Source organism: Erpetoichthys calabaricus, chromosome 3 (genome assembly GCF_900747795.2).
Source record: "Erpetoichthys calabaricus chromosome 3, fErpCal1.3, whole genome shotgun sequence".
Taxonomy (NCBI): Eukaryota; Metazoa; Chordata; class Cladistia; order Polypteriformes; family Polypteridae; genus Erpetoichthys; species Erpetoichthys calabaricus.
The window spans coordinates 282,228,583-282,249,972 of NC_041396.2; the positions used below are offsets into that span (position 1 = coordinate 282,228,583).

Genomic DNA, 21,390 nt, shown 5'->3' on the forward strand with positions numbered 1-21,390 from the left:
GATAATCATGGAAGACAGCTTTCTGGATGATTGCAGAATTCTGTTCTTGGTGAAGAAGAACCCCTTCACAATGTTTAGCCAAACCAAGAACACTATCTGCAAGTCAGACCTATCATTGCTGAAGTCTACAATCAACAGAAAACTTAATTAAAAGTAAATATAGAGGGTTTACTACAAATTGCAAACCACTGGTAAATCTCAAGTATGGAGAAGAAAAAGAATGGCTCATGATCCAATGAATTCCACATCATCTGTGAAACATGGTACAGGGAAATTTATGGCATGCCAATGGAAGTCGGTCACTGGTGTTTATTGATATGACTGCTGACAGAAGTAGCAGAATGAATTCTGAAGTGCACAATGCTCTATCTGCTCGGATTAAGACAAATGCTGCAAAACTGATAAGGACAACTCTTCACAGTACAGAAACTTTACTCCCTCTTTTCAGCATGAAACTACATGGGTTAAGTATGATATACATAAATATATAATTTTTGGCTGGAGCTTTCCTTTAAGTTGTCTATTACATTATTATATATTGTATATTCCTGTCTCTATGACTAAGGAAGGAGTTTTACATGTGCACACACCGTTTTATCCTGTTATTTTTGGCAATCTTTTTTGTTTAGGAAACTAGTTGATTACCCAGTGGCTTCGCTCACTGAGTGCAAGGGGAAAAAAATGAAATGTAGTCTAAGTTATTAAACAGTAAAACATTAACATTTAAGAAGTAAAGATATATTGAGCACAACTGGAGTGGTTTGGGGTAAACTACATTTTAAAGGCGCCATAACACAAGAGGTAAGTAGTACTAACAGCAGCTAAAATGTATTTGGATTATCTCTCGGTAGTAGATCCCTTGTGAAAGGTGCTACACGACCGCTGTGGTATAAAAATTAAATTTTCTATGTGACCGTCCAAATTTCTGCCTGACAACCTTGCACTATATGCCTCTGATTTACTTCTTAAAATAATTCATCACAAAAGGAACCTTGAATGTTGCGGGGTTTTAGTGACGTGAACTCACCTTAAGGGACAGTAAGTAGTCGTGCAGGGTAATTTACAAACAGAGTCCTGCTTCGATGGGGCAGATTACACTCATTCGCAAAGATTTCCACTCTCCAAGGAGCTGACGGGGCACTTGAAGTATCACAAACAGTGCGAGAAGAGAGGACGCTGCCCGAAACTACGAAGCTCTCGACCCCGCGGTGCAGCCCGACATTCCGCGCCTCCCAGCATCCACTTTGTTCTCAGACACATTGTTTACAGCTTGCTGCAGTTAAAAAGTAGAAAGACGCAAAGCTGTTTTCCTCATCTCTTCTACTATCAAGTACTGCCAACTAAAAAAAAGTTGCAGTGTGGCAGTTTCCATGACGAATAATAAATAAAAGTTCTTTATCAGAACGCGCCTGCTGGTGGACGGCTCATCGCTGTAGTCCAGACAGGAGAGCAGGGAGAGGACGACGTGGGGTTCACTTCTATGGGATAGATCGGTGTGTTTGTGTTCTTTTCAATATCAGTAAAATAACTCTCACACAAATAACAATTCGTAAAGACAATATAAAAATGGCGTCCACAAACGAAGTGATTAGTTCCTGTATTATATAATATGTTCTGTGGTCATACGTAATTTCCATATCGCGTGGTCATATATAATTTCCGTTTCAAACGCGAAAAGAATTTTATATAGCTTATTTTGATGCAACCTGCCAGTTCTAGTATGTTACTAGTTTCTTTATGCATAGGTATGGCTAATTTTAAAAGTAAGATACCTGGCCTTTAATTTTTGCTGTTTCTAGGAATAACATTTTAGAACACAACATGGCAAGGAATTACATTCTTGCCTTTATTTAAAATATGTCTGTTATCACTTACTGGCTGGCAGGCTTTCTGTGGGTGAACTTTATTTTATATCACATTGGCAGAAGTTTCTAACTCCTTTGCAGTTACCTGGATTTCTGCATCAATTACTCATACAAGTTGATATCTGACCTTCGACTGAGACACGATACCATCTGCTTAAACTAATAATACACAAACAATTTCAGTTTTTCTTGTCAAAAGAGAGCACACTGTCTAAACATTCACACACCAGGCTGGAAATAAAAACACCCTTGTATTTAGTAACTGATGAATCTTTCATTAGGAACAATAACTTTCAACAAATAATAATGTTTCCTTTAGCTGCTGATCAGACTTGGGAAATTGTTAGGAGAAATTGTAGATCATTTTCAGTTTGTTGATGCTTGCGGAAACTGCTGTCTTCAGGCCATGCCATTCCAGAATGCAAATTTCCCTTAGTTTAAGCCTTTCTGTTGTTAATTAGTGAAGGCAAGCATAACAAACTTTGCCTAATGAGCCAATAGATTTTCATGACATTACTAAAGAATGTTCCTTAAAGATGTCAATTTATTGTGATTATTTTATTTATTTACTTTTTGCTTTTCTTTTCATTTAACACTTAAAGAGTACTGTGACTTAATATCCTACACAGTTATTTAAATTGGCCATATACTTAGCATTTTCAAATGCTTAAGCTAAACTAATCTGTGGACACCTGCTACTTTGCCTTTTACATGGGTATAGTATTCAAATTTACACCAGCTAAAAAAACACCTGGAAGCTAAATCTGAAGCATATCTTTTTCAGAAATGCAAAGCATTCTTAATGACATAATTTACTTAAACCTTTTCAAAATATTGTTAATTCTGTTATCATGGTACGGTGGTAATAAATTATAGTTTATTTCAGAACTTTTTGCTTCACTTTCAGTTTGTTTTTTGGAATGACTACATATATTTTTAAGGTCTTTATATAACTGGGCTTGAACTATACCAAAAATTCACTGCTGTTGACAATAAGAAGCTTACATCCGATATGTTCAGTATCGTTTGTTTTAAAAGAAAATACAGCATCCAGTCCTATTCCTAACATCCAGTCACATGCTTCCAGCTTTCACCCTTTATTCAAACTAAACACAGTGAGCTAGGCTTGAGAAAACATGAGCATTAACACTGAACCCCAGATATGATTAATTGAATACAAATGAGCACAAGCTGGTATCTGAAAGGATGTAGTGCTGATAGTTTGGTCATATAAGTTAGGACACACATAGATTTAGTTTGCAGTTCATAAATATTCAAAGTTTAAAGTATGTTGTGCAGTATATTAGTATGTCATAAATAAATCTGTCATAAATTATATCCTACAATTATTTGTAAGACATTTAGATCTGGTGTGTGCAACTTTAGTAGTTTCGCACATTTAAAGCCTAATACATTGGTTTAGATATCCTGGGAGTCAATGACTAAAACTATACACTGGTATTTTTGAATCAGGGATTGTTATTGTTGATGTTGATTCAACTTTTTTGATTTATTACAATTCATACTGTCCATCACTATAAAATGTGTTATTGTTATAATAGCCATGCTACCTGTTGAAGACAAGTAGTAGAATAATTAAAAAGATATTTGCAATCACTTGCCCTTTCCTTGGTATCCGCTTGTGTACAACATTCTCTTCATAGCCGCTCCCTCTCTCAGGCGTGTTCCTGTAAATCCTGCTTCTCCGGCTCTCTCGATGTTTTTTTGAGGCACTTTTCTTGCATTCTGTCCCCATTTCACACTTGCGCTTCCTCTTTTATCACGTCATCAAAGCCAAACTAATTAATTACACCAAAGCTCAATTGACTGATCAGATTGCTCAGAGCAACTGGACATACAGACATTAGTGTTTTATTACATAGTATATTTAAAATTATAGTTGTTATTCAGCCTTTAAAGGAATACTCCACCCAAAAGTTATTTTTTTATGTGTTCCTTACCTCATTTACTTTGTATTGGTTGCTGAAAAAAATGTTAAGCTGATGTTCCCATGTTTTAATGCAGAATGGAGAGAAAGAAGTTTATGACATAACAGAAGTCAGTGAAAATGTGCAGAGCCAATGCTTATTTATTTGGCTAAAATATTGTTAAAATTGTTTCCTCCGGAATTATCCGAGTGTACATAAGCAGGAAACCCAAAGACTCACAGGAAGGACCTTTGGAATTGTAGGCAGGACTCTTGACCAACAAATGATTGGGAGAGTCGGGTCATCAAGTCAAAAAGTCACTCTTGTGTGTCTTTGGATTTACTGTGTCATGCATTCACACCAGGGGACAATCTTCTGGGTTCTGTTAAGGTAATTGCCCTACCACGCAGGGTCAAGAGGGGGCCTGGGGCCTCTGTCGTTAATGGTATTTTCTGCTTTGCCCACAGTTCCGAGAAGGCAGTCAGAGAAATCAACTGACCGCATTCCCCTGCCCCTTCCAATCTGGCACCATAAAAGCAGATGTCTCTCACAAGATGGGTTCTCAATTAAAACAGACCTTCACAGAGGACAGAGATACCCTATGATACAACACCACTCCAGATGGGGATATTAAAGTCTTGGGGCTCTGCGAACATTTTTCACAATGTATAGCACTGGCCAGAAGCATTTTTAGGTATTTAAGTATTTCTTTATCATCTTTCAAATAACTATCCAGCTATAATTTGTAAAATACTAGTTGTGTAAGCCCGTGCTGTAAAAAGCATGGGGTCCTAGAAACTATTGAAATCGTCAGAAAAGAGATTGAAATGTAGAGAGGTCAGGTAATTGAAAGGAACTACTCTGGGCATCTCTCTCCTAGAAGGTTTTGTTTTGCTGACGTTCTCACATCGCTTATGCATTAGCAGCCAAGCGACTTTGTCTTTCTCTGGAGGTTTCATTTTGCAGACGAGCTCACCTCGCTTGTGTATTAGCGGTGGGAGGAAAAGTAAAAGGGATACCGTTTTGTCCATGTGTTTGCCTTGCTTCTGTATTAGCGGCTAAGCTAGTGTCTCTTTCTTTGGAGGTTTTGTTTTACTGATGTGCTTGCCTCTCTTGTATATTAGCGGCTAAGCGAGTTTGTTCCCTTACTCCGACTTCATCTCTCACTTTCGGGCCAGACAGACAGACAGACATACAGACACACACACTTCCATGCATAGATGTTTATATATAAGATTATTTTCTTATTATTTAAACAAAAGATGCACCAAAGGTTAGTATTACTTTCATTAGTTTGGTATTCACAATAGTCAAAGGTGTGGATTTCACATTCAAAAAAGAGTTCTACTGTACATGATTATAGAAGTGGCTGCAATCAGTTTTTAGAACACTTTGGTTATAGTCAAGCCTTGCTAAATGTAAATGTAACTATTAAAGGAGGGAATTTCCAGGCTAATATGATGCTGTTGTGATATTTTGTGATCGTGTGGTAATAATGCAATTTTTTTATTCTACAGTATATTATGTATTGTAATTGAGTGTCTTGCAGTGTATTATTCCCTTTTCATTTGAATAAAGTCAAAGCTGATACCATATATTACTGAAACCTGTAATCATGTGTTAAAGTCCTTGTGTTGGTTCTCCCCCTGTAATCATTCTTATGGAAAATGATTTCTAATATCTGGACAGTCTGTGGTATAAAACCTGAAATTCTGTGTTGTGGTACATAAAGCACACATCAGTATGTTGTCTGCCTTTTTGTAAGTATTGGCTTAATTATCCCAAGCTTTGACATACCTCTTCTTTTGGATAAAACAGATCTCCTCCAGCATCCTTCAGCATAGTTTTATTCCATCAGTAAGAGTATGAAATTGACACCGGTATTATCACATATTATGGAAACTGTGGCATATATTACATACATTTAATAGAATAAACTAGTTGCATAAGTCTTTCTGCTTTGCAATAAAAGCTGTCATTTGGTTTTATAGTGGTTTGTAAGTAATCAGATGTTTGCCTTTTATATTGTGCTTAAATTTGCATATCAGGAGAAGGTGGGAGCGGAAGATGCCATCATCTATATGCTACACCGATCCCTCTCTCACTTGGACAGAGGCAGTGGTGCTGTAAGAATTATGTTTCTAGACTTCTCTAGTGCCTTCAACACAATCCAACCTCTGCTCCTTAGGGACAAGCTGACAGAGATGGGATTAGATTCATACCTAGTGGCATGGATCGTGGACTATCTTAAAGACAGACCTCAGTATGTGCGTCTTGGGAACTGCACGTCTGACATTGTGGTCAGCAACACAGGAGCGCCACAAGGGACTGTAGTTTCTCCGGTCCTGTTCAGCCTATATACATCGGACTTCCAATAGAACTCGGAGTCCTGCCATGTACAAAAGTTCGCTGATGACACTACTATTGTGGGCTGTATCAGGAATGGGCTGGAGGAGGAGTATAGGGACCTAATCAATGACTTTGTTAAATGGTGCGACTCAAACCACCTACACCTGAACACCAGCAAAACCAAGGAGCTGGTGGTGGATTTTAGGAGGCCCAGACCTCCTAAAATATTTAAAGGTATTTTTTTATGGTCACTGAACAATTGGCCTACAGAATTTCATTTTATTAATAAAAAATAAATAGGTATTACCTGCGGTCTATAGTTAAATTATAAAAAAATACCTAAGTTAACACTGTAATTAAGAAAATAAGACATCTCCACGTCTATGCAGGAGCTTAATGTAATTTTTTTTTTTTATATAAAGGTATAGAATAAAAATCATAATTAACCAATTCAGTAACATGTGATCTGTATTGGCCCAAATAAAACCATAGTTTTGACCATCTGTATGTCCTATGCAGATATTTTGCTGCTGTTTATTTTAGTGATGGCAGGTGGAAGGACACTGAAGTGAACAGAAAATCTAATTTCATTGTGCATTTCAATGTTACATTCCGATATTCTTGAACTAATTAAACTGACAAATTCTCTGTCTCCAATATTGTCGATTAACACTCAATGTATACGCTTGACGGTAATTACCCATTGTGTCTAGCCTATGTGTTTGTGTGTTGTAGGACATAGCAGACAATGACAGAGTTAGCTCTTTTAGAGGATATTGCCAGTGGTAGGCTAATGGAGATTGTAATGTTTTTTTGGCTCATGGTAATGACTGACTTATAAGCTAATTTAGAATTCGTAGTCTCATCCTCTTAGAGTTGTATACCAAAATGGAGCCTACATTACAGAGACCATCATGCAGAAATCACCTATTCCTTATTCCCTTACTGATTTTAACAAAGGTATTTACCGATGTGCGCTTTTCGGCATAAACCACCTGACTGATCAGGAATCATGCAGTCGTCTCTGAGCCATGTCCCGAAAAATCAATCATAAAATCAGACCCCGACTTGTACACCTGTTCAAAAATACGACACTTGAAATTTTTTTTTAACAATATCTTACTTCCTCCAATCTCACACCAGTTTCTCAGACACATCGAATTTTGTTGCAGCAGCGCAATTACCAATTTCTTTTGCCACTTCAACGACTTTTCATTTAAAACCAGCTTCATATTTTCTTCTGATCGAACGCTTCATCATAAGTAAGGGATGCTCTTACGATAAAGGTGTATGAGGGTGTGAGATGCACAAAACAGTGCAAACATCACTTCAGAATAGTTTGGGTATTACTGTGTGGTCACGTAGGCACAATACATAGAAAAAAAAGGCAGTGTGCGCCGAGGTTACTCTCTCAGGTGGGCGTTAGCATATCATAATCTCTTGGACCAATAGCATGAGTTTTCTGGATTCGACTTATCTGACTGACATTATAAAATACCGGAAATTATACAGTCAAATCAAGCACCGACTTATTAGCGGGAGAACTTTAACGCGAGTATATACGGTAGATGTTGCAAGTCGAACGTAAAGAAACTTTTATATGTATTGCAACATTGACCTTTACTTGGCAAAATTATTTATTTTTACATGTTCAATAAGAATGTTCTTAATATCTCCTAATTCTGCACATACAGCCTGCGTCAGTTCATGTTGTGTTCTGGTGGCTGCACTGCATGATGGCCTATTGCTGCTGTTCTTTCCATTCAGCCCCTGTCACTTGCTCCCATTTTTATATATATATAAATACCATATGTGGGTACTGACACACGACGACTGGCAGATGACTAAAAGCATATGCAAAGTGTTAAGTTGATTTGAGATTTATAAAGAAACTTGGCTTTTTTTTTTGGTGCATGCCCCATTTTTCTCTTTCGAGCGTAAGCAAAATTTTAGTATGGGATATTAACAAGGGTTTATTCATGAGGCCAATTTGTGAGTTGCAGCCCTTCCCCTGCTCGGAATACGTTTTGAATTGCTTCTGCCTTCTCAGTGGTATGTCATGAGATCCTGTTTTGTGGTCTGCTTCCCAGTTTTATCTGGGGTGTTCATCTTTCAAAAATATGCAAGTGTAATCATTGATTTAAATGTCTGATGTACTTGAGCAGCAAAATAATATTCATTAGCATGTGTTTGTCTTTATAGTGTAAGTTAAGAGAAGTCCTGTGCAATGGTCAGTCTATTGTATTTATGCAGTTGCTGCCGTGTGGTCCAGTTCTGAGGCAGCTTACTTTGCGGTAGTTGCGACAAGAAAAGAAGGTGTCATTGGGTGTTAATGTCTCCATGTGTTAGCAGTTTTCTCTTCCACATCTGTGTTTTTGACTGCTCTCTTTATGTCCTTCTTCTATACACTGTGCTTTGCTGCCATTCTTTCCCAGGTTTCATAGGCTAATGTGACATGAAATCATTGTAGATATCCTTGTAGCTTACAACTGGTTTTCCAGCAGGTCTAGTGGCAGTCGTGACCGCTCCATACAGTAAATCTTTTGGGACTTGTTCATCTTCTCTTCCACTGACACAGTAATAGATGGTGTGGTATAACGACGTAAACATGCCTTTTAAATACTGTAACTGCTTTTGTGAGTATGTCTTTGTTTGGTAAATGATCTTGTCATTGAACTTACTATAACCTTGTTTTGGAATTGTGGAATAGGCTTGCCAATATGTTTGCTCAGTTCAGCTTTGAGGAACAAGTCGCAGAAAACAGTAAAGAGAAATTTCATGGTTGAACACCATCATGAAAAGGAAGAATGAATGTTAGTGCCAATGCTGAAGTCTTGGTTTGTAATTTTGGTAATCATGATGATACCAGTTTTACTACTAGCTGATGTTCCTCCAGAGAAGTGGTTCTCACCTGAATGGCTACAGCCCCCTAGGGGTCCTAATAAAATTATAGGGCAGAAACGAGATAACTGAAAATAGTAACAGAATACTTAAATAATGTATGGAAAAACTCCTGAGGCCCACTTCATCTGTATTCAAAATATGTTTATGGCCCAAGGTGGCCGATACATTTCTAAAAACCATTTTATATATTGTTTGTAATCGGTACATAGTTTTGTTGGATTGCATTTACACTTGATGTGGTTTTTATGCCTGCATCCTGTCGCTCTTGTTTATCTGTAATTAAAATAGGAACGGTCTGCTTGCAGTGACCCACCAAGAAAAGTAAAAAGAAGTTGACATTCCTCACTGCCCCAAAGAAATTTAGTGTTTGAGCACAATGGCACAGATTTGACAGTCTTGTGAAGGCCACCACCGCACCGACCTTTTAAAGCTGCACAGGTGTCATGGCTGGCCACCCTTCGCACAGCTTACCTGACTACTACCACAGCCCTATACGAAGCTAGTGTCTCTTCTGACTTAATTGTTGTACAGTAATCCCTCGCTACTTCGCATTTCACTTTTCACGGATTCACGACTTCGCGGATTTTATATGTAAGCATATCTAAATACATAACGCGGATTTTTCGCTGCTTCGCGGGTTTCTGCGGACAACGGGTCTTTTTACTTGCTTCCTCAGTTGGTTTGCCCAGTTGATTTCATACAAGAGATGCTATTGAAGGATGGCTGAGAAGCTACCCAATCAGAGCACGCAGTTAAGTTCCTGTGTGCTGCTGATTGGCTCAGCGACGGAGTGTTGCATTAACCAGGAAGTCTCATCTCACTCATTCATCATTAACGTGCTAATACTTCAGGGGCCGTGTCCAAGCACCAACAGAAGATGCAAATGATTGCAGAAAAGGTAAAAGTTTTGGATATGTTGAAGGAAGGGAACAGCTACACCGCTGCAGGACATCAATTCTTTTTATTTAAAAAGGAGGAAAAGCATATAAGATCTACGGCCGCAGTGTCCTTTAACCAGGGTGCAAAACGAGTTGCAAGTGGACGTGATAAGGCAGTAGTCTGGATGGAATCTGCTTTAGGAATCTTTGCAACAAGGTCGACGACGTCATGACCGCCTACAAGCTGCTACGTGTACTTTGCTATACAGTAAGTGTAAACTTATCTACCGATTTCATATTGCTTAGCAGTTGTCCCTGTTTTTAATAGAGTAAATGGTGGGTTGTAAACAATACAGGGAGGGTTTAAAAACGTCCAAATACATGTTAAATAATTAAATAAATATAGTGTCCCTACTTCGCGGAAATTCAGTTATCGTGGTCGGCCTTGGAACCTATCTCCCGCGATAAGTGAGGGATTACTGTATGTGAATTGAAAGTGTATTTGCATTTTAATTTGTGTTAAATGTGGCTGTTGCTGAAGGAAATACTCCAGTGCTGAATCCAAAGGATAGCAAAGTAGCTTATGTAATTAAGAAAAAATGTTTGCAGTGACCAATTTTTTATTTTAAATATATTTTTGAGTTTTTTGTTTGTTTTTCATAAATACTGAATTATTTTATTCTTCATTTAAAAGGTAATAGCAGCTTTTATTGTTATCAAAAATATCTGTAGTGACAAATTATATTTTATGATAAATACTAGTTATTAACCCCAAAAAATGCATATTCAATGCATTATGATTAAAAATTCAGGCATTAGTAAAAAATAACTTATAAGACTGCTTTTGAAATGGCCTATTAATTTAGTATTATGCTTTAAAAACACAGTCAGTGTATTAGCAGGAGCAGCAAATATGCCTTTGTTAATAAGTATAATTTCAAAAACAAACCGCTTTGTCAAGACTGCTGGGGCACTTACCTTCATTCGAGCAGCACAAGTGTCTGCACAGTGCCTCGATCTGGTGATGGTGGTGCAAAACGTTACCACAGAAGAGAAAGCAGAGAAATAAAAGAGAAAAGTGGCCTTCCAGTATATAGTTTCATAAAATATTATCTGTTTTAAGCAAAATGAAAAGAAGATTTTCAGTGTACTGCAGATTCTTGGAAAAATGCAGCCAATGTAGGTTCAAGGTCAAATCAACACTCTGCTTACACAGAGCTGGTTTAAAAAAAAGGAATGAACACAACATTAAAAAAAAGAAATTGAGAGCACTCATATGCTTTGAATTTAGCAGACAAAGAGGCACTTAGTGTAGAAGGCCTACACTAATCCTCCCAAAACTGAACTAACACAATAAGACATCAGCCTGCACTAAGCATTTTGTGATGGGAGGATTGACATGTACTTCGAAAAAATATGTAAAAGGAACTTCATACGAGTGTAATAGTCAAAACTTAAGCAAGGAAGAATGGATGGATGACAGAACATGAACAAGTTCCATTCTTCCTGACTGAGCATATTAAAATATTTGATTTTCCTCTGTAAGTGCTCATTGTTGATCTGTGACCAAGAAGACTTGGGGTTGGGAGTAAAGGCACTGGAGAACCATTAAGAGTCCAGAGAGGGGACAATAGATTTGTTAGAATCGGCAATTAAGAACTTTTTATGCTTATCTTTTTTGTAACTGAATTTTTATTTTCATTCTTGTTTTCCTTTTTAATTATAATAAAAAATTTTGCTAGGTGTCCAGAAAGATGATCAGAGATAATGCTATTATGCAAGGGAGTGCAGAGGTCATTAAGGGGTGTCAGTTGTCAAAAATGTAAAGCCTCCATTTAACTTACTGTGTAGTTCAAAGAAGTGTTCAGATACTAATGAACTGTTCTAAAAGTAGAAGTCTGTGTTGAAGATTGGGTTCCTTTTCCTTCCCTCCTACAGAGTTCAGCATATGAGGTGCAGCCGTGTCATTTTACACATTACACATTTACTTATTTGATGACTTTATCCTTACAACATTTATGGTACAATTGGTTACATTTTTTTTTTGGTATTCCAACTGGTACACAGACAGGTCAAGTGAGTTGCTCAGGGTCACACAGTGTCAGTAGCGCCATTTGAACCAACATTCTCAGGGTCTGAAGTCCAAAGCCTTAACCACTACACGCTGCCTGCACCAGGTGATATTCTCTGTGGGTCTTTAACAGTCTCATTTGTGCTTACAAAGCATTTGTATTTTTCCTGCATCCTCTTCCCACTCCATATGTACTTTTCCTGCTGTTTTCGTCAAACGCAAGTCACAATTGAAGGCTGGAGTATAGAGAAGCGTGTTTGAAGTTTTGTCAGAGGTTAAAATATCTTTGCTGTTTGGGACACTTTGTTGGCAAGACCCCAAGTGAAAAACATGGCAACTGATGAATATTGGACCAGGACTGTTGTTCCCCACTAGGAGCAAAACCTGTGTGTATTGCAGCATTGAAATTTACTTGGCAAGAAGATTTTATTTATTTAATTTTTTACGAGTTCAGTGAGAATGTTCTTAAAATCTTGCAATTCTGTGCAAAAGCCTGTGTCAATTCATGTATTGGCAGTGTTCTGGGCACTCCCTGATGGCACATTGTTATTGATCTCTCTACTCAGGTGCTGTCCCTTGCTCGCACTCTTGTCTGTATTAAAAGAATGTTTTTGTGGCTCACCACTTAGCTAAATAATAGCTCAAGTTCACATTCACTTAAGACTCACTGTCTGCCTTTTTTCCTCTCTTCTTCCTTGGCTTGTAGTAAAGGTGTCAATTAGGAACATGTGCAAATTTTAGATCATGAATATTCAAAAAAGACATTTTTTACATCATACTGTACATGGTTACTGACACATGACGAAGAGGAGTGATGTAAAGCATATGCACGCATGTAATGTTTTAGGTTGATTTGAGATTTATAAAGAAACTTGGCATGGCAGGTGATGTACATTGTACATATGGTTGATTTTATAAAATAGGTGTGTCCTTTCTTTGGTTATTTTTTTAATGAGCGCGTACCCCACTTTTGCCTTTCGAGTGAAAGCACAAATTTCAGTATGTATTCTAAATAAATTGTGATAAATGAAACCTCTGGTCTTTATAAGTAAGTAAAGTATGTTTCAGTATTTCATTTCCACAGAACAAACTGGCAACTTTTTGGGTTGCAACCTTTCTTCCCCAACTCAGAATACATTTTCAAATGGTTTCTTCTCCTCTGTTGTGTGGTCTGCTTCCCAATTTTATTTCTAGTCTTTGTCTTTCAAAAAATCTTCTTGGATAATCGTTGATTTAAAAGTTTGAATGTCCATTAGCATTTGCTTCCCTTGACATAGAAAAAAACTGCTGTGATCTGAAGAATAGCAGTTGAACACTGCTGTAACAGACCGTCAAAATTTAAGGAGCACTGAGACTACTATAGATTAGTCTAGTTATAACAAACCAGATTCCTCAAAAAGAAATAGCAGTCTCTTCTACCAGCAAATTCTGAAGTATGGTTATACTTTTAGTGGCAGGCCAATTCCAGAAGAACAATAAACAGGTAAGGCAACAGGAATAATACACTGCACTGTTCCGCTGTTTGCTGCAGTACTGTTTATTTGTCAAGGAAGTAGGAGCGGCCCATATGCCAGTTGAAATTCTTTTACAGTATGATTTCATTAAAAGACATTTTACCACTATGTTAAGAATTAGTGAAAAATATTTGAGCACATTTGGAGATCACACAGTTTGCATATAAAAGGAAATCTGATATCAAATGTCAGTGTATAAGCATTTAAGGTTAATTTCTTTGTGTGCAGGCTCGTGTGTACATTGTGTTCAATAAATGAGCCTATTCCTTTAACAATTTTAAGCAGTGTGCTGTGTGGCTCAAAGTGACAGGGGATAAGGGTGGATAGAAAGAGGCTGTGTTCACTTCGCTGCGGTGGCAGTGTGAACAAGCGGCTAAGGAAAAATCTGCACTTTTTATCACATCGAGTGAATACCTGCTATTGAACCTGTTTGAGTAGCAAAATATTAATAATAGGTGCATCAGTGGACACAGTTAAATAGATACTTACTATTTTTTAACTGTTTCACTGAAAAGCATATACAAATAAATTGTACTGATATGGATTGTATGTGATATGGATTTTTGGCTCCACCACTCATTTCAAGAATAAAGCACTTTTCCTGGTTCTGTTCTCAATATAATTCTGTTCACAGTCCTAAAATAACAGACTGTAAGTGGCAATTACAATTTATGCATTTGCTTGTTTGATTTGTTCAATTCACAGTCAAAGTGTGCCAAAGCCAATCCTTGTATTGACTGGTATAAGACAGGGACATTTTCAAAACGTCAAATTCGTACAAACTAAAGTTCACAGTGATGCCCATAGACCATCATTCACTGTATAAACCCACTATGCCCAATAACAAGCTGAGGTGTTCACTTAACTGAATTATGTTCTTAAAAGCTTGCTTTTTCTGTTTGAAAATTCGTTGAGAGCTCTTGCACCATGCTACATTGATTTGAATCCTGCTTGCACCATTTTAACAACTTGGTCTTATTTCTTCTTTTCAGTGACACCACCTTGGTTGCCCTTTCTCCCTAGGTGATTTAATCCTCTTATAGGCCATCTAGCTTTTTGTCTCCTATATATATGGTGGTTGTTTTCTTGATTTTATTTCCTTTAAATAAAACAGAAAATGAGAAGACATCAAATTTTTGATTAAATGCAGAAGGCAGCATTTGGCAATTAGAAAAAGAGCCAACCAAAATCTATTTACTTTTTTTGTCATTCTTTTTTATATGCACATATACTGAGCTGTAATTATGTAACTTAGCTTAATCCTGCTAAATCAGATTAACTATGTTGCTGTGATTGTATTTGAATTCTGCCAAATTTACTTGTGTAGGCCTCTGATAAATAGGGACGAAAACATTTCAAATAAAAGCAATGACTACTTGGCTCACACACTGCCAAAAGAAAAAAAAGTGCAAAAAAATGTCAAGTATTTCCGCCCTGCAGCTGCAGCATTCATTGTGTACTCCCTGCCATCCATCTGGCATCTCCCCTCCTCCTTTGCTGCAAAGATCCTGCAGCACGCTGTTTTGTATGTTAAGTCTTTCCTTAGATTTAAATGTGTGCAAGTGCAGTTTGTAATATGCTGAAAGCTTTTAATAAAATAATATAGTAATTTAAGATTATAAACATTTTTTTTTTCCTCAAAATGTTTTGCTTGCTATAAAGCAGTGGTTATTCATATAGTGAACGAAGCAAAGCACTTCACCAAACATTAACCAGTCCTTGAAGTAAAAACGTAGACACTACCATAGAATGGTCTCAGTAAAAACTTGAAAGCAGCCAAAGACACATTACACACGTGACGGTAAACTCAAATTGATACTGAAAATTTAATATCCCTGCCTAAGAATGAAAATCTTACACTTCAACACCATTTATGGCAATGCCAGATCTTCAGCCTACATTTTAATGTTGTGTCGGAAGGGCTTCCAGAGACGCATTGCAACAATGTTCCAAATTAGTTTGTACCATACTAAATATTTTAAACTTCTAGAATGCTGGCTTTGAAAGATGTAAACTGCCTCCTTGGTATAAAGATAGTAGGATCAGCTGCTGGAAATATTTATTAGTCATGATAGTGAAACTCCTAGTCAGTGTCAGAATGAATGAAAGATTGGCACGGACAAGAATGTAATGTGTTGACAGGATCTGAAGTGCAAGGCGCCAACTGTCTTGAGGCATGGTGTATCTAGTTTGCATATATGGACCACAGTAGGTGATGCTCAAAGGCTGTGTTTCTGTTGTGGATGTGAGCAACACTAGAGCATCCTAAGGAACATTTTTGTCTCATTTTCTGCTCACTCTGTACACCTTGAACTATAAATATTAGATCAGGACCTGTCACTTTGAGATATACTCTGATTTTGACCAAATGGGTTTATATTAACAAGGGGGATAAGACAGGGTATGGGAGTCAGGTGGAGAACTTTCAGAATTCTCTGCAATCTGACATCAGCTTATTGACTTTTACAAAACCAAAGAGCCTCTAGGCCTTGTCACTTTTCAGGCAGTGGACTTGAAGGGGTCCACTACTTGGTGGATTTATATCAATGATAGGCTGGTCTGGTCAGTAACACAGAATTATATAAGAAAGGACAGAGCAGACTCATTTCTTAGGAGACTGCATGTCTTTAATATGAGTAATAACATTCTTTATATGTTCTGTAGCTCTTTGGTGGTCAGTGAAATTTTCTTGACTGCGGTGTCTTGGGCCAGTACCATCACTTCAAAAGTGAAGAGTCCCAAATCAACAAGCTGATTTCAGTTATGTGGCACACTCTGGACCTGCTGGAGGTAGTAATGGAGTAGAGAATGAAGACTAACATAATGGCCATTATGAGCAATGCTTTATATCCTCTTTCTGACACGCTATCATTAAGGACTTTCAGCTAACAAATTATTCAGTAGAAGTGTGTTAAGAAATGTTACGAGGCTTCTTTATGGTACCTGGCCATGCACATTAGTAGTTCTCCTATAAACTTCACAACAGTGTTGCAAACCTTGCACTAAAGTGAGTTTAAGTGTAGATGTAGAGTAGCAATGTTACCAGTTTGCATCAGTATTGATTTCCTATCTTGTATCAATGCAAAATGAAGTTTAATTTTGATATTTTTTGTTTTTTATCCCTTTTCAGGTGTTGTTCAGAAGATTGATCAAAGGTTACCCATTGCAAACGAATACCTATTGCTCTCTGGTGGTACTCGTGATGGTGTTTTAGATTTGAGCCCTGATAGTTTAGGGGATTACGCAAAAGGAGCAGACTATGACCTAGACTTCACTTTACTGGTTCCAGCATTAAAACTACATGATCGTAACCAGCCAGTTACCCTGGACATGTGCCATTCTACACCCTGCCACTCCTGGCTTAGCCTGCGGCTATGTGACCGTGCAACCTTATCTCGCTGGCAGAGTTGCTGCAAGGGTGTGCAAGATGGCGATCAAAGTGATGGATATTATTTCTCTCCTACTTTAGTTGTAGACTGGTTTTCTGGTGCTGTGCTGAAGGCTGTCAACGAACTACGGAGGAATCCACAAAGAGGTACCCCTGTCCCAGAGCGTGTGGAACGAAATGGCCCAGTCACTACCTTGATCCTGACTGCAGGAACCAGTCGTATCCTTTATGACCTAGTTCCTGTAGTATCTTTCAGGGGCTGGCCAGCAGTGGCTCAGGGTTGGCTCATGGAAAACCATTTCTGGGATGGCAAAATCACAGAGGAGGAAGTAATCAGTGGTTTCTATTTGCTGCCTTGTTGTTCTCCACCTTCCAGCACTGATCTGTTGGTTGGCATTAACGGTGGAAGTCAACCAGACAAAGAGTGGCGCTTGGCCTTCTCCCGCAGTGAAGTTCAATTGAAGAAATGCATACCACTGCCTTTGGCTCATGCATTTCAGGCTGCAAAAGCAATCATTTCAAAACTTCTAGCTCGTCCTAAAGCTGGTGTGAGCCCCTATCACCTACGTACTCTTATGTTCTGGGCTTGTGACCGGCTTCCTTCTACATACTTGTCTTCCAAAGAGAGCAGTGTCCAAGGAGGGCTTCTTCTCGGTCTATTGGATGATCTCGCCCATGCACTTTTAAACAAAAGTTGTCCAAATTATTTCCTTCCACAGTGCAATATGTTTGAGCACCTATCAGACACTACCGTTCTCCTGTTGGCACGTAAATTAGCCTGTGTCCGTTCAGATCCTGTCGAGCATTTGAGAACAGCCATTGAACAGGCGAAAGTGACTGGTCATCTCAAGAATGGGCCGATGAGTGCAGGTTCATCCAGGCCTGCAGAAGATGACCGGCTAGCAAAGCGTTTGCAGCAGCTGGTGACTGAAAATCCCGGAAAATCCATTTCAGTCTTCCTCAATCCAGAAGATGTCAGCCGACCACACTTCCGCATAGATGATAAGTTCTACTGAAGTATTATCAAAGATATCATTTTTTTTTTCCCTTATGTTTGTTTTTTTGATTTCACCTGCCTAATTATGTCTTAACTGTTGTGTTGCCCTAGGACCACCTGATATTGGAGTTTCTTTATAGGGCAGAAACTACAGCTGAGGAAATTGATTAATCAGAGAAAGAGCGAGAGGTGTGGATGTCTTTGCCCAAATGCATTCCATTGCAGTAAGACATTATCACCAAAGAGTTTCATCATAACTACTGTTTTAACAGTAAAATTGGTACACTGTAATTTTCAGAATTTTAACATGGTTAAACATATTTTAAATATTTAGTCTTCAGTAATTAAACAACTCCTGAATGTAGCATGTTCATGACCGAAGACAGCAATCGGACAAAGGCACTTCACTTTCAGCCTGGTGATGCAAGGGTTTCCTGGCCTTTTTAAAAAGTACCCTCAAGAGTACAACTGTTTCTCTTTTCAAAATTTGATGGCCTTAGAAAATTTGACAGTTGTTGTTGTGTTTTTAAGTGTCCCAGCTTGAGTCTTAATTCAGAATTAAATGAGCTGCAATGATTTCAGAAGTTTTTGTTTGTCACAAAGCTTGTATGAGCTCTGTTCCTTTTAATACCGTTTAATGTTCTGGATGTGGGTAAAACACATTTTAGTCAAATTTCATTTGTTTTTGAAGTTGAGATACATTTTTGTTGTATTTATATTTCGGTTGTTAAGTGTAAATTCAGTTGACGTTTATCTCAAAGTTATTGTTACTGTGTCTGTTTTACTACCTTTAAGAAACTGCTGATCACGGCTTGCATTAACAGAAAACAGTGTTGTAGGATTTCCCATAATTATTACGTTAAGTGCATATTGTCCAAAGCGTCCATCTTTTACCTACAGTTATACGCCATGATGGGCTACCGCTTTTGACTCGTGTGTACGGTTTATAGGATCTCAATGTGGAGATTTACATACCGCATCTCACATTTCTGCCAACTGTATTCCAGCTGGCGCATATACTGGCTGCAAGAAAAAGACACTGGAATGATCCAAATTTTCAAAGCAAAAATATTTGCTTAACTAAAGCAAAATGAGCTTTTTTAGGCTTTAAAATGTGGATAGATTATGTTCACATGTCAAGGGAAGTATTTAATCTTTGTAAAAAATATGGTTGTATGTCTTGATGCACATTTACATTAACTTACTTTTTCCTGTGGCTCTTTGTTTAAAATAGGAGGACTGCTAACGTTTGTGTATTAGTTTAAAGAAAGAAAGAAAAGAAAAATCAGATTAACAAGGCCTGTTGGCTTTTGTAGTTTAGCTGCATTTTAACAGATATTTTTAAATGAGCCGCCAGTGCTTCTTGAAAGCAGTTTGGTATCTAAACATGAAACATTTAAACTGGAATATGTGGTACATATAAGGAAAATCTCTGATGTGTGCCTCCTTACTGTAAACTGCAGTGCAATATGATAACTTTGTGTTCTCCTTTAGTGTGTGTTCCCCCCCGCTTCACTTGTGTTTTGTCCAGTGTTAATTTAAAAAAAAAAAGTAATTTTTGATGCAATGTTACACAAACTAGGCAAGCAAATGGTTGCTGAATGTATCCAATTACCTCAGTTAATAGTTTCATTTTTTTAATTATGAACATTAGATTATAATCAATGAAGTATTTTATATCTATTTAAATTTAACTTAATTGATTTGTATATTTTGATTTCAGAAATTAAAGCTTTATACGCAGGCAATTCTTACTCTCTGCATTTTGGAAAACTGATCAGTTAGACACTAGAGGGCAGTAACCGATTACAGTAGAGTTCAGCTGGGTCCTCATTGTGAGCTGTTTTATTGATCATTAGCACAGAGTGTGTTCTGAGGTTGAAGCACAGACATTGTTCTAGTTCAGTCAATAGAAGTTAACTTAGAAAGAGAGCACAATTTGTATTTTATTCACTCATGCTGTGCACAGTGCCTTATGATGATGCACACTGTGAAAGGTGCTATGTAAAATAGATTGATAATGTTGAAAGTTGAAACAAAGGATTAGAAGATTTTCATAGAATTATGAATATTTGACACAGTAATGTTTTGGTGAACTTATGACACCCACACTACTTTCATAAATGTTAACATCTGAGACAACTGGAGTATATATTTGTGACCGCAGTTTTGAACATATCATACATGTCCAGTCTCAAGGTATTGAACAGTGTGCAGGAACGTTTTATGCTTTAAAGTGGACATATTCAGTAAGCTTTAAAGTGTTTGCTTCATGCTTCAGTTGCTGCCCTATTATTCATAATTGTAAACTGCTTGTTTTAAATAAAGTTGTATACAAATGTCCTTTTTATACAATTCCTTTAAAAGAAAATGTTTATATTAACTATTGGATTTGAAGATTTCTGTCAAAGTTATGATTTCACTTAATAACAAATTTTGCTTCCTGATTCACAAAAATCACCTTTAAATTTTCCTGTCATGTACCTTTTTTTACAGTTGCTTATTTTTGTGAATTCTTTTCATATTATAAGTATAAATATACAGTACAACAACTACTTTGGTGATCTAAAAGTCGTGGCCTGCTGCTAGGAATGTATCTTGGATATACCAAGAACTGGAATAAGGGAAAGTGGTACATCCAATATTTGTCTTTTAACAAGAACTGGCCCCATCGTAAGGGCAGAAAGATGTGGCACATAAACTCCTTGTCGACGTCACAAAGATATATTTTTGCCTCCACTTTATTTTAAACTTGGACTGATGAAAAATATATTGAGAGCAGTGAGCCACAAAGGTGAAGGATTTCAATATTTTGAGACAGATGTTCCCACAAATAACCAATGCCAAGATTAAGGAAGGTATTTTTGTTGCTCCCAAATAACGTCATCAATGACAAGCGGTTCAGAGACCTATAAAGTGAACCCAGAATAAGTAACATGGAAGGCATTTAAGAATGCTGTTGGCAATTACAGAGTACCAAATTAAGTCCAGCCGGTTGACACATGCTTCAAATATACAAAGTCATGAAGTTCTGCATGTTGCTAAAGATTAATTTCATTTTCGGTGTTCACACTTCAACTTCATCCTTGCTGATCTTGGTTTAGTCAGTGACGAAGGTGGTGGAAGATTTCAACAAAACATTTCAACAATGGAAAAGCAGTATGCAGGCAAGTGAAATCCTTCAATGCTGGCCAGCTATTGTTGGACACTGAACCGAGAAGCAATAAATGGGGAGTACAAACAAAACTCCCTGGAAATACATTTCTAGTTCAATTGAACTAGTGCAATGTGTTGGAATCAATAAGTGAACATACACAATAAGTTCATTAAAACTTTCTCCAAACACCTATGTAAGTTTGAAGCTGTTCATCATAATGAGCAAAATGTTTGAAAAAATGTAACCCGTGTATCTATTACCATGTTGATAGCAGCTTGCACATCCCTGAATGTTGCTTTTTCGGTTCTTTTTTATTTCTTGTTCATCTTTGGATGAATT

The 21,390-nt window shown here is 37.5% G+C and overlaps 1 protein-coding gene across 1 annotated transcript in view; it reads left to right on the forward strand.

The window, feature by feature from the left end:
- Window positions 1–20,237, forward strand: part of tmem102 (transmembrane protein 102) — a 65,899-nt gene extending 45,662 nt beyond the window's left edge. Inside the window, exon 3 of the mRNA XM_028798444.2 lies at window positions 16,640–20,237. Coding sequence (XP_028654277.2) covers window positions 16,640–17,913 — 1,274 coding nt within the window. The 3' untranslated portion in view covers window positions 17,914–20,237. The remainder of the gene's footprint in view (window positions 1–16,639) is intronic.
- The last annotated feature ends 1,153 nt before the right edge of the window (window positions 20,238–21,390 follow it).